General features: G+C 37.8%; 1 protein-coding gene across 1 annotated transcript; it reads right to left on the bottom strand.

The window, feature by feature from the left end:
- Nucleotides 1–8,228: 8,228 nt before the first annotated feature.
- LOC145781695 (uncharacterized) lies at nucleotides 8,229–12,611 on the bottom strand. The gene has a single exon (XM_082593367.1). The coding sequence runs from the start codon at nucleotides 12,609–12,611 to the stop codon at nucleotides 8,229–8,231; it is 4,383 nt and encodes a 1,460-aa protein (XP_082449493.1).
- Between the last annotated feature and the right edge of the window lie 839 nt (nucleotides 12,612–13,450).

Genomic DNA, 13,450 nt, shown 5'->3' with positions numbered 1-13,450 from the left:
GGCTGAAGTGACTATTTTACCACCAGAGAGCTAAAGTAGGCCCGTTACCCGTAAGGAGGCCCTGTACTTTACCATCTGTTCACATTTCTATACTGTTTTAACTAATAGCCTACTGTCCATTGTAGGCCTACAGCTTTGTTTGTCTTGCAAGGCCTGGTGCGTTTCGTTTTGAAATGGCTTTGGCCGTGGTAGGATTTCTTTCAGGGGTTTTCTTTACCTACCTTGCTCTTCATGATGAGCTAACGCACCAAGAGTGTTCCCTCAATCAAGACCATCAGCGCAACTGTTCATGTGTTTCTCGGTACCCGACTGTAGCAAAAAAGCAAGAATTGACAGCGATAAATACCGTGTTTCACCCATAAGGTGTAGGCTACTAGTGAGTGCACTGTTCAGCCTTGTGCTGATAGCCAGGAAGAACGCTCCTTTCTTCACAATGTTCATTTTGTCTTGTTCTTTATGTTTTTACTCATATCACAATCTGCTAGAATATGGACGAATATGTTAACCGCCCTCCGTACCGCCCTGGCGGGGGAGAGGGGCACGGCACTCATTTTTGTCTATTTAAGATTTTTGACTGTTTAGAAAAATTTCTACAGAAGGTGGATATTCAATACCGGTAGCTTAAATCATGCAAGACCGTATTTACTGCTTTCCAAATCCCCCACTGGGGGCTTATCGCTGCTTAAGCTCACTCATATTTAGTGGTGCAGCGCTTTTCGGTTTGTAATTTCAGCTGTGTCGGACTGTCGGTAACATTTAATATGTTTTTTTTTTCCATTTTTGTAAAATTTTCTAGCTCGCTGCTTTCGCTCAGCTGACTTACATTTTGTTCACCTCGGCAATATTGATCATGCATAGTAGAAGATTAATAAGGAAGCGAAAAGTGTTTTGTGTCTCAAAAAAACAACAAAATGATGCAACATATCAAAATGAACACTGCTCACTCAAATAGCCTCGCTAATTAAGAATTCAATTAATAAATTCCAGTGTTAATCGAGATAGGTTATGAAGTGAAAATGCTATAGTGGGGACACCTTAGATAAAATTTCGAAGTTCTAGCCTGCTGAAGGGCTATAGGCTACCACTTTTAAGGTTATGCAAACTTTCAAGAAACAAATTTCTGAAATCCTTGTGTGGTCGTGAATGATTTTTTTTACAATGGTAGGCTAACTTAAATTTTAAAGGCAAACTTTTAACCCAATCCCCAGGGGCACCGGAACGATTTTTGACTGGGGGGGCAGGATTATGAAAAAAGGGCACTTTTGTTGCTAAAAGGTAGGGACTAAAAGGTCAATTTTTTTTAATTTTTAAGATAAGATATGGCGATAATGCTCATCTATCAGCTCACTATCGAGTAACGATACAAGTGTCCGGTATACAAAGAAGGGCATCTTGCTATGTTATAATGATGTAACCCACTGTGTTGCAGAATTTTGTGCTGTGAATAACTGAATATTATTTTTGAGGCAAAAATGAAAAATTAGGCTAAAAGCGAATAGCAGAAATTGTTATATTGCAAAATGTGCAGTAGTTTACATGACCTTAAAAGGGCACCATTGCCCTCCCTGTCTCTCTATCCACAGAAAAATTAAGGGCAGGGAGGGCATCCGCCCCTCCCTCTGCTCTCCGCTTCCCGCGCCCCTGCCAATCTCATTTTATTTTGATGAATTTGATTAGCCTACATAGCCTACGGTAGCCTACAAACTGTGCATCTTGATAAAAATACATTGTTGCTCATAAAAATGCCTACAAGTGACCAAAACGAGATTATACCGGCCAAAATTTTCTGAGGAGCAAGCCTCCCTCACTTCCTTTCAGTTTTACTTTTTCGCACATTAAGTTTTGCATTGTTCATTTAAGTTATAAACTTTGCTTTGTTAAGACTCTTGCCATTCCCCAACTTTTTTCTAGATCCGTTTTTTCCATTGTCGGCATAGCATATTAACCGTTTTTTTCTACAAAATCCTAAGAGTTGTTTATTCTTTGCTAAAATGGTGAATGTAATTTTTTCCCCACATTAAAGAGCTTGCGGCCTTTATAGTCCTATGTTTAAGAGTTTAGTTTAAACGCCTTATAGTCCTATGTTTAAGAGCGATCACTAAATACAGGGAGCCACTAGTGGATTTCGAGGGGGGCCCAAGTTGGTGCTCACATAGCCCTGACTGTATATATATTGACATTTTGTACTTATCACAGTCGGTTTCTTGCATAAAGTTATAATATCTGCATGTAACTCAGACTAGGCTCAACGAATTTCGGGGCGTGAACAAAATAAATGGAATATTTGCAAATACAGAAAATCACTAAAAAGTTGGAGTAAGCAACCTACCTGTTACAATTAGTTTTTCAACCCCGACCTTCGACTTTTGTGCATAACAAACTGTGTGTTTTCGATTATTCTGGTGTTGCTGAGTTGGCCTAAGTTTCTGCGTAATTTTTTCCATCAGCAATTGCCTGGACAAATAATACTTTTAAAGCGTTGAAAAAATACGTTGATATGTTACGTATCTGATCAGTGTTTGTTTGTTTTCAGTTGTCTCACAGTTTGGTTGGAAAGTAAGTTGTTAGCAAAAAATTTTCGTTTGTCATGCAAGCACAACATGAATGACTACAGTGGTGAAAGACACATCTTTATTGTTTCACATGAAACCACGACGTTTAACTGTCATACCACGCCACAGGAATGTTACAAACCATATGTTTTTGTTAATTCTATGTCTCTAAACGTTGCAGCAATGTAGCTATGTTGGATTCTCAACAAGAGCTGTTGTTTTTAAGATGGTAGCCTATTTGTGCTATTCGTACTCTGATGACATTATAGGCTACTCAACTTGCACGTATTTCTTTCAATACTTGGTGATGTGTTGTTTTCACCTTGACATAATCAAACAGTTCAAATCAGATCGTTTTTGGTACAAACAATGAAAAATGTGTTGTTCCATCGAGTTTTTAGAGTTCAAAAAGTTTGATTAAATCGAAAAGAAGTCGTAAAAAGTAGGCTCATGGTTGACATTGACACAGGTTGGACTTGCTTGCTACACGTAGTTCACTAGAAAAGTTGATTTTTTACGCTAAACGTGAAGAAGCTCTTTTGCAAACGAAGCAAGTGCTCTAAGTCTAACACAACTGGATATTCCACATCTACATTTCTTGTACTAATTTCTCCGTTCTGTTTGTAGATTATGTGCATTTTGCAACTTTGTAATAAAATGATTATTTAAAAAAAAAGGTATTGCTGACGCTTCACAACAAAGATATCTGCACAAACCGTAGCCATGCACAAATCTACACAAAAGATTGCAAAAATACAAAAGTGTTTAAATACAATGAGAGAGTCCAAATGCTTTGCAACCCTCCGCAACCAAATTGCCATAACGTTGGATATGAATGAGTTCTCTCATTGAAGGTTTATGCATGCTATCCTCCTCTCATGGTAGCTTGTGGTAATCGGCAAAAACCCACCCTGAAAAATTCCACACTGGTAAAAATTCACCAGGAAAAAATATGCTAAAATATGTTCGCATGTTGTTCTTCTATGGCAATTGCTGTGGAAAAAATCCACCCAATTATTCCTAGGAAACATGTCCCCACTAAATAGCTTCATTTTTTACCACCGAAAGAGTAGCTACCGGAAAATTTTATACGAGGAGATGGCCTCTACTTACCAAGATGGATTTTATCCGAGAATATTTACTGGGGTGGATTTTTCAAGATGGAGTTGCTGATGGTAAATGTTTTCTGTTTTTTTTTTTTTTTTCAGATGAATACATTCATAGCTATTATTTTAATGTGATTTATTGGCTAATATCATATATAGGCCTACGTTATACGTGGGTTACAGTATCAAAAACAGCATAGCATTATCATTTATGAAACCCAGAGGGTTGCAAGTTAGCAATCCTTGTTTTGACTCATGGATAACTCATTTCAAATAAATGTACGTAAATATCCTGCATTTTTAAGAAGATTTTTACTAATTGCATTGAATATTAAACAGCATAAAGTGTAACTGGTATGCACTTTTCAAAATTTACATGTTTCATAACCTTTAAAGATAGGTCGTAAATTGTATTAATCTACTTCATGTTGCGATGTTTCACTGTTTGAAAACAACACATATTTTTTTAATAAAACTTTCAGAGCTCAACGAATGCTGAGGCATTGTGTAAGAGTTTGACGAGTTTAAAAAAGCCGACAATACACTGATAAAGCAAGTGATAAATTAGCTTTTAAATTCACAGCTATTAAGTGCAATGTTGATTTATTGGGTACATTTAAAAGCTTTGTAAAATATGCTTGTGAAGTGCGTATAATCGCTTGGTACAGCAAGTTGTTGAGCGCCTGCAAGAATTAAACAAATGAACACATAACTTAGTTTAATTTTAAAAAAATACTATCACCGCCAACATTTACCTTTTATTAATCAATTAATCACTGCAAGAAAGAAAATATGATGTGTTCAAACGTTCCGTTCGGCCCTATCAGACAATTACACTCGACTAATTATCCCAGGCGGTAATCTACTTTGATTTTATTTTTGCTTGTTCAATAATAACAACAATGAGATGCTATCATCAAAAGCGGGTTTGCTCCATGACAATTTTATTACCAACTTTTATATGCCGCTTGTTTGTTCTGCTCTCGATCTTCTACAGATAACAGTAGCAAGGTAAAGACTATACGCTCTTTAAACTGATAGCGGTTATTTCTTTTACTTTGTGATCACAATGATCTATCATCACATTGTCTTTTTGCAGTTTGTATTATTTTGATTTTTTGGCGGGGGGACACTATGGCAATGCGCATCCTCAAAGCGAATAACGTTTATTTTATATATGGTATTTGCTCTGAGGATGCGCATTGCCACATATGCTTCTACTTTAACTTTAGCATTTATCAGATAAACGTTGCAACTAGCCTACTGCTAGAAAAGAAAATACTGTAGTTTTAAAAAGTTTCACACTTCAAGTGAAAGCAAGTCTTTCTTGACAACTCAAACATTTTGTATGTTATACGACGTTTTCGTGTGAATGTGGTGCTGAGGAACAGACCCCAGACCATATCAGCAATGATTACACCACCTTCCGTCCACCTTAATGGAGTGGAAGTAATGGAGTGGAAGCTCTGCATGTCTTCAATGATGACACTGAAAAGTGGCTGCTCTCCAGTAGTCGTTCCTTGTGGTCCGAGAAACATCGCAAACCTGGTTGGTAAAAAGACAAACCCGCGGCACAAAAGCCAAGGAAATCAAGAACTAATCTGAAAGCTTAAGCGAAAAAGTTGTATATTTTGTGATGTGGTTGTCAAATGTCTATTATTTTTGAAAAAAACACTCACAGGAGGAAATGTTTTCAAATTGTCGTAAACGAGCTAAGAGTGAAAGCAAAAGTTTATTTTGTTCTGCGATAGGTCAAGATCTGTTGCAGAGCTACACTTTCTATAATTTATGAAACATGAGCTATCAATTATATCTGCTATAGTCTTTTGGCACTTGTAAACGTTGTTTACAAGACTTGCCGAGGACTATTTTAAGAATAGAATTCAAATCCTGTTAACAGCTGATTGTCTAATCATGATAAAAAAGTATTTACATTAAGTGAGGTCTATTAGCCCTTAAGATCAAAAGTTGTTCATCAAGATAAGTATTATGACACAGAAAAGGTCTTTATCTGCACCACCTGTCAATTTAGCAGATCTTTAAAGTTAAAACGTACAATGATGCTCTTTTTATGAATTTCACAAAGCTTCAGAATAGCTTAGAATTTCACGCAAGCCAGCGTTGTTGTACACTTGTACTGTTAAAGTTTGTTACTGTTTGGTTTAAGACATAAAACGCATTCCAGAACTGGAAGTTTATCATCCACTCCACAACCCACGTCGCATATTTTCACATGATTAAACTAATTGCCTTTGATGATACGATTTACATTTTTGTTTCAACACTGTCAGGCGCACAGTGTCAAGCGACTGGCTGAAAATTCTGAGCCGCATCGGCTTAGTTCATGATATTTGCAGCAAATCTGCTTTATTCTTTTCATCGAGCTAAAATTTATGCTCAAAATTCAATATTGACACATTCAACACTACTTTGTGTATAAACTCTTGTTGTTTGAGTAAATACCTTGACTCTCCATATCACGTTCACTTTGTGAAGGGCAGTTACTACTTAGAATTACGTTGTTTTCTGGTGGAAATACGAATAGTTTCATTCCAGGACTAGGGTCAATATTATGATCATGTTTCCTGTTGGGTTCATTCACCTCATGTTGTTTGCCAAAAGTAAATTACTTAGTCTTCTAGGTTTTGGGCAATACGTTTTTTGACGTGTAATATGCACAGTACATAAAAATGACGTATTAATTTAATAAAGATTTGTCATCGGCACCATAACAGTTAGGCTAATGAGTGTGGCAATATGTTACTTTGTGACATATGCTATTGTGACAACAGCGAACATAATGCGAAAGTGAAATTGAAGTACGGTTTATATTATGTTAACGTACTGTAGGCTAATGCCAACCAATAACGTCTCCGGCATCAAATTATTAGGATAAGTTAAAAGCAGAAAGTAGTGTTCTTCCTGGCAGTCGGCAAAAGGATGAGTATTCACTAGAACAGCAAGCAATTGCGATTCACTAACCATAACGGTGTAGTATAGACCATCCAATCAACAGGGGCTCCGGACCCTTCCTGAGAGTGGGAAGGTAATTTAAGCAGGGGCGGGAACGATGTTTTGAAATCGACAGGGGCTTATTGGATTATCGCATCACATATACTTCTGGAAGGTCGCTCCACAGACCCCGTTTGCATTACTGAAAGCTTTAGTTTCTTATACAGCGTCTTCAGGATGAATGTTTTGCGCCGGAGGCGCAAAATTTTTGCCTTTCAGCACGATATAAAATCGAAAAATTCTTTTAACGAATCTGAAATCACGAGTAAAAGCCTTTTAACATTTGCCATATTTTTTTGACGTTTTGAGACAATTTTGACTGGAAGAGGGGACGTACACAAAATCCCTCTCTGTATTCTTCCTTGGCTCAAGTCCTCCAAATTTTGCACTTCAGACGCTAAAAGGTTAGATTTAAAAGGCCAAAAGCGTTAAGGTCAAAGCTATAATAATCTATAACTTAATTTACAATTACATGAATACAGCACGACAACCTGTGCCATAACATCCACAGTGAAATGAAACGTTTCAGCATCTAGGGTCTTGACCTACATTCAACTCAGAAAAGAAAGAAGCTAAAATGCATTAACTTTTACAAGAATTGAAAATAAGGAGACATCTTGATCCATACTACAGGAAGGCCTACCATCTGCGCCGTCTAAGAAATAACACTAAACAAAAAATGCCATAACACCCAGGTAATACCTTGTGCCAAAATTTCACAAAAACTACAAAGAAATATCATTATAAACGATTAAAACGAACACCTCAACTCAAACAAAACACTGTGTGCACTCTGCTTCTCTTCTAAGCAGAACAGTCAGAAGTTGCCAAAGACTTTAAATCTTTGTGCATTGTAAAACAAATTCTTTGCAGATTTCATCAACACTATTTCATCCAAATACACTTGATGGGCATTGTAACGTCCGCTTTGTCTATTTGATTGCTACGTTACAGTGACGTATTTTGTTTGTCGTTGACCTTTGCTCTATTGAACTGCCTGGTCAGTTTCTTCTGTCTAGATTGCTTCCAACAACACGACACATGAATTTGAATTGGTTTTCACGTGTTCTTTTAATGTGCATTTTTAGACAATCTTTTAAACACAGGTAACTTTGAGATTTCTTAATTTGCGACCGTCCAGAGAAAAGCAATTTTGTAGAATGAAACAAATCGATTTACAGTACAATTTACGAATTCCCTTTCTCAAGGATTGACAATTATTGAAAAACGAATAGGTCATAATGGTTGTATAATTCAATGAAAACTGACGTTGTATCGTCGACTAATAAGTTACTGATTTAACGAAAACAGACCACAGGTGCCAAACGCAGATGCGAAAGAGGCCAAACAATATAAAAGAGAAACAAAAACAGGTGGCTTTTTTAGTACAGTGGTCGGCAAAAGAGAAAAAATCCAAATATTAACAAACGAGTCACAAATGAACGCAGAGGGCTTAACTTAAGAAAATTGGCAGTAACATTCCCTCCCCTTTAAGGCCTCGTACATTTGTTCAAATACACAGGTATAAACAACATGAGAAAACAAAATCAGCACAAATTTACATTGGTTTTGCAGGAACGATCAAGCATAACTTTTGAATTGGTCTGACAATCAAGGACTGTTTAGTTTGAACGCTAACGCTACGGACAATGCCATTTTTGTCGGGAAACGTTTGAATTACGCGACCCATGAGCCAATTGTTTCGGGGTGTGTTATCTGCGATTAAAACTATGTCCCCCACAGTCAGATTAGGAGATTTTTTGGTCCACCTTTGTTTTTGCTGGAGCAAAGGTAAGTACTCTTTTACCCACCGTGTCCAAAAGACGTCGGCCATGTATTGGACTTGTCTCCAGCGTTTTCGAGAGTAAAGCTCTTTTTTGTTTGTGAATGAGCCTGGAGGAAGGTTTATTTGCTGTTTTAGAAGAAGCAAATGGTTCGGTGTGAGAGCCTCCATGTCATTAGGATCGTCTGACGATTTTGTAAGTGGACGACTGTTAATAATGTTTTCTACTTCACACATGAAGGTAGTCAGCGTTTCATCTGTTAAAGTTTGGCCTTTACAGATAGCTGATAAGATTTTCCTAATGGATCTGATTTGTCTTTCCCACACACCTCCATGATGGGATGCACTTGGAGAGTTAAAGATCCACTTGATGCTTTTCTGTGTTAAAGCATCTTCGATTTGACTGTTGTTCCATGATTTGATGGCTTCTCTCATTTCTCGTTCACCACCAACAAAGTTTGAACCATTGTCAGATCTAATTTCTTCTACTTGCCCTCTTCTTGCGATGAATCGTCGTAGAGCGAGTATAAAAGATGAAGTGTCAAGAGAGTTTGCGATTTCAATGTGTACGGCTCTTATTACAAGGCAAGTAAAAATGACACCGTATCTTTTATGTTCTGTTCTACCCTTTTTAATAATAAATGGGCCAAAATAGTCTACACCAACATAGGTGAATGGAGGTTTGTCTGGTGTCAATCTGTTTTTAGGAAGATCAGCCATTTTTTGTGTGCTGAGTTTTCCGCTTCTTTTGCGGCAATCAACACATTTGGATAAAACCTTGCGGACTGCTGAATTGGCTTTTATAATCCATAGATTTTCGCGCAGGGCAGACAGGACGTGTTCCCTGCCACTGTGACCAAATGTGTCGTGCATTTCTTGAATGATGAGAGGAACTATTTGGGAGCGATTTGGAAGGATAATTTGATGTTTTGCATCGTGTTTGAGAGGTGCAGCTTTGATGCGGCCACCAATTCTTAGTAAATTGTTTTCTAAGAAAGGGTCGAATTTTATTAAGCTACTGCAGTTGTTTAATGGCTTTTGTGCTTTCAGTTGGCTGATTTCGTTGGCAAAGTGTTTTGACTGAACAAAGGTAAAAATAAAGTCTTGTGCCTTTGTGAGCTCATCTGGAGACAAGCAAAGATTGTGTGCTGGGGCATTTTGTTTATTTGCAAGGTTAGTGAGTCTTAAAGTCAGAAATTTATGCTTACAACGGAAAAGCCAAGCAACGATTCTTTTCAGCTTGTACCAAGAAGAATACTTACCCAAAAGATCTTCCAGAAAGTGGGATTCGCTTTGGGTTGCAAAACACGTTTGCTTTGGTTGTTTAATTTCTGGGTCATTGTCCACGACTTCGAGAAATTTTGGTTGCTTAGGCCATTGAGATTGTGGTTTCCATAGAAATTCAGGGCCGTTTTTCCATTGATTGCATTGAAGAAAGTTTGGAATTGAGAGACCCCTTGAAGCATGATCAGCAGGATTACATTTAGTGGGAACGTATCTCCATTGGGAAATTGTTGAAGCATCTTTAATCTGTTGAACTCGATTTGAGACGAAGGTATGAAACGCTTTGTTTGAGTTGTTGAGATAGCGCAAGACAGTTGTGCTGTCGGTCCAAAAAATTGACTCTTTATTAAGATAAGGTACCTTTAACTCTCTTTGTAGTATTTTTTCAGAGCTAATTGAGATTGTAGCAGCTGATAACTCCAATCGAGGAATCGTCATTGCCTTCATTGGTGCAAGTCGAGTTTGGTAGTGCGAGTCTTCCAAAAGTTTGATACTAGAGTTAACAGATTTCATGAATTGAGCTTGTTGAACAGATAATTCGGGTTTACAGTTAACAATTGAGTCAACAGCGTCAAAGCACATGTCGCACATTGGATGGGTAGAAGTTTTGGTAAAGAAATTTTTAGTTTTACTTTGATCCTGTTTGCTGTTAGGACAATTCACTAGCCAGCCAACGGCCGTTTTGATGGCATAATAGCCACCTTTTGCTTGTATTACTTCTTGTGGTTGGAGAACGTACGGATTGTCATTGCCGATAAGAAGTCCTACCTCTGCGTCAACATCGGGAATCGAGATGTTTGCAAATTCTGGAAAGTGTTTAGTGTCTTCTAGGGTAGGAATATCTGTATTTGAAACAGGAATTTGAAAAGTGGAGTAAAGAGAGCTTAGAGAAATGTATTTGTTTTCGTCAAAATCTGACATTTCGACATTTGTGACCACCTTTACCTTGTTACGTTTGCCAGTGTTGTTTAGCGTGATGGTACAAATATTAGTTTCTTGACAGTCGGCAATTTGCAACTTTTCTATCAAATCATTTGTTATGAAAGATGTTGTACTTCCACTGTCCAAAAACGCTTGTGTAGTGATAGTTTGATTACTTCCTTGCAGGCGAACCTTTACTGGGATTATGGGAAGCAGACTGCGAGAATTTGTTCGTGTGTTGACAAACCCATTGCGTATTGCTTGTGTAGGTTGATTGATATTAATTTTTTGAGTTGTGTCTTTAGGTGTGATATTTGTGGTGATTTGTGTTGCATCTGGGGGATGCAAGAGAGTAGTGTGGCGTTCAGTGCATCCTAGTTTTATGCAAGGGTCCTTCCTTTTACATTGATATGCCCAGTGACCAGCATTTAAACAGCACTTGCAGAGTTTGTTGTCGATTACAAATTTAAGCCTTTGGTCAATATTCATCATTCGAAATTGTTTGCATTGATTGAGAAAATGTTTATCTCTGCACAGATGGCATGTCCTTTCATGGTTCGACGATTTTATTTGCGTTGCAAAGGTTACGCTGCTCCTACGTTTGGATTTGGAATCATCGAATTGTTTTTTAGTAGATTTTAGAATATCGCATGCCAAATTGGTCGTTTCTCTCGTTTTGCGCGAGACGTATCGTGAGAGATCTGAAAGGCTTATTTCTTGATTTCTTTCATGCAAAATTACGTCAACTTCGCGTAACCAGCCAGAATACCAGCCACTTGGCAAGCGTCTTATTATTTTTGTTATGGTATCCATGTTGTCCATTTTCTGCAAGTAATTCATGCCAGACAAAGTACATATGCAGGAAGTAAGTTCCGAAGAGAACTTGATTAGAGAATCCTTGTTAGAATTTTGAAGAGATGGTCCGTTTATGACGGAATCAACACATGCGCGAGCTATTTGAAATTTTTGACCGAAGGTTTGTTGTAGCAAAGCTCTTGCTTTTGTGTAACCTTCGTGGGGAAGCATGTATTGACACCCTTTTACCAAAGTGTGCGCAGAGCCTTTGGTGTATTGCAACAGATAAAAAAGTTTACGTTTAGGCTCTGTGAAATTACAATCAATTAACGTATCAAATGCGTCTATAAAACCACAGTATTCAGCAGAATTTCCATCAAAGATTGGGGGTTCTACAGACAACAGTGGGGACGGGTTGATAGTAATATTTGGAATTTGTTTCGAGTTTACTGATTGATTATTGTTTATTTGATTTAGTACAGGGGTCTGGGCATACGACGTACTCGGCTCATGTCTCACAAACGATTTATTTGTTACTGTTTGTGAAGGATTAATTTTGTTTGAAACGACAATAGATTCGTGAATGTTAGACCTGGCTTCTACGCCACTCAACGTTAATTGGGATAACATAGGATACACAGAATTATTGTTTACATTAGTTGCTAAATTCGATTGAAATTGTCCGTTTATATCAACATTGTCTTTAGACATTTTATAGCGCTCACCAGCATCTTCTTCCGATTCTTCCGAAAGTTGGGCAATTGTCTCTTGGAGCTCTGCCTTTAGTTTAGCTTCCTGGACTTGTTGCAGGAATTTTCTTTCTTGTTCTTCACGTAGCTGACTTTGTTTTAGGACCATTGTTTCAAATTCTGCCCTTGCTTTCGCTTGCTCTTGTTCCAACTCGCAGATCCTTTTTTGTGATTCCAATCGAGCTAATATTACCGCCTTCTTAATTTTAGCGCTCATTGTAGAGGAGCGGCTTTTGCTGGAAACTTTGCTGGTGCTGTCGCTTGGGTGCAGACTGCCATTTTCTGCTTGGTAGAGCATTTTTGATTGTGATCTTGTTGTCACCTTTGATGTTTGGGGTTCTGGATTTGTTGATTCTTCGGCATTTGATTTATCTGCCACGTCTGTCTCCTTTACAGAATTTGTTGCCATTTTCTTGACATTCAACTTCGCTCACTGTCAACAACGACGACTTTCTTGATTGAAATGTCTAAAAACTGAAATGTAACGTCCGCTTTGTCTATTTGATTGCTACGTTACAGTGACGTATTTTGTTTGTCGTTGACCTTTGCTCTATTGAACTGCCTGGTCAGTTTCTTCTGTCTAGATTGCTTCCAACAACACGACACATGAATTTGAATTGGTTTTCACGTGTTCTTTTAATGTGCATTTTTAGACAATCTTTTAAACACAGGTAACTTTGAGATTTCTTAATTTGCGACCGTCCAGAGAAAAGCAATTTTGTAGAATGAAACAAATCGATTTACAGTACAATTTACGAATTCCCTTTCTCAAGGATTGACAATTATTGAAAAACGAATAGGTCATAATGGTTGTATAATTCAATGAAAACTGACGTTGTATCGTCGACTAATAAGTTACTGATTTAACGAAAACAGACCACAGGTGCCAAACGCAGATGCGAAAGAGGCCAAACAATATAAAAGAGAAACAAAAACAGGTGGCTTTTTTAGTACAGTGGTCGGCAAAAGAGAAAAAATCCAAATATTAACAAACGAGTCACAAATGAACGCAGAGGGCTTAACTTAAGAAAATTGGCAGTAACAGGCATGGCACATGGCAATGACATTGAGTCTTGAAGCAGTCATTGTGCTTCGGAGCCATGTTTTTGCGGCGTAGGGAGCTAAACGATCTTTCCGCTTCTGCAGAAGAAGGGCCATTGACCAAAAGCAATTTTACAAGTTTTTCCACACTGGCATAAAACTCTTTGACAATAGTAAGTCCCATTAACTTGTTTCGAACATCGCACA

Source organism: Aplidium turbinatum, chromosome 13 (genome assembly GCF_918807975.1).
Source record: "Aplidium turbinatum chromosome 13, kaAplTurb1.1, whole genome shotgun sequence".
In the NCBI taxonomy this organism is placed as follows: domain Eukaryota; kingdom Metazoa; phylum Chordata; class Ascidiacea; order Aplousobranchia; family Polyclinidae; genus Aplidium; species Aplidium turbinatum.
The sequence above is the reverse complement of the archived record's forward strand: the minus strand, read 5'-3'. Positions and strand labels throughout refer to the sequence as shown.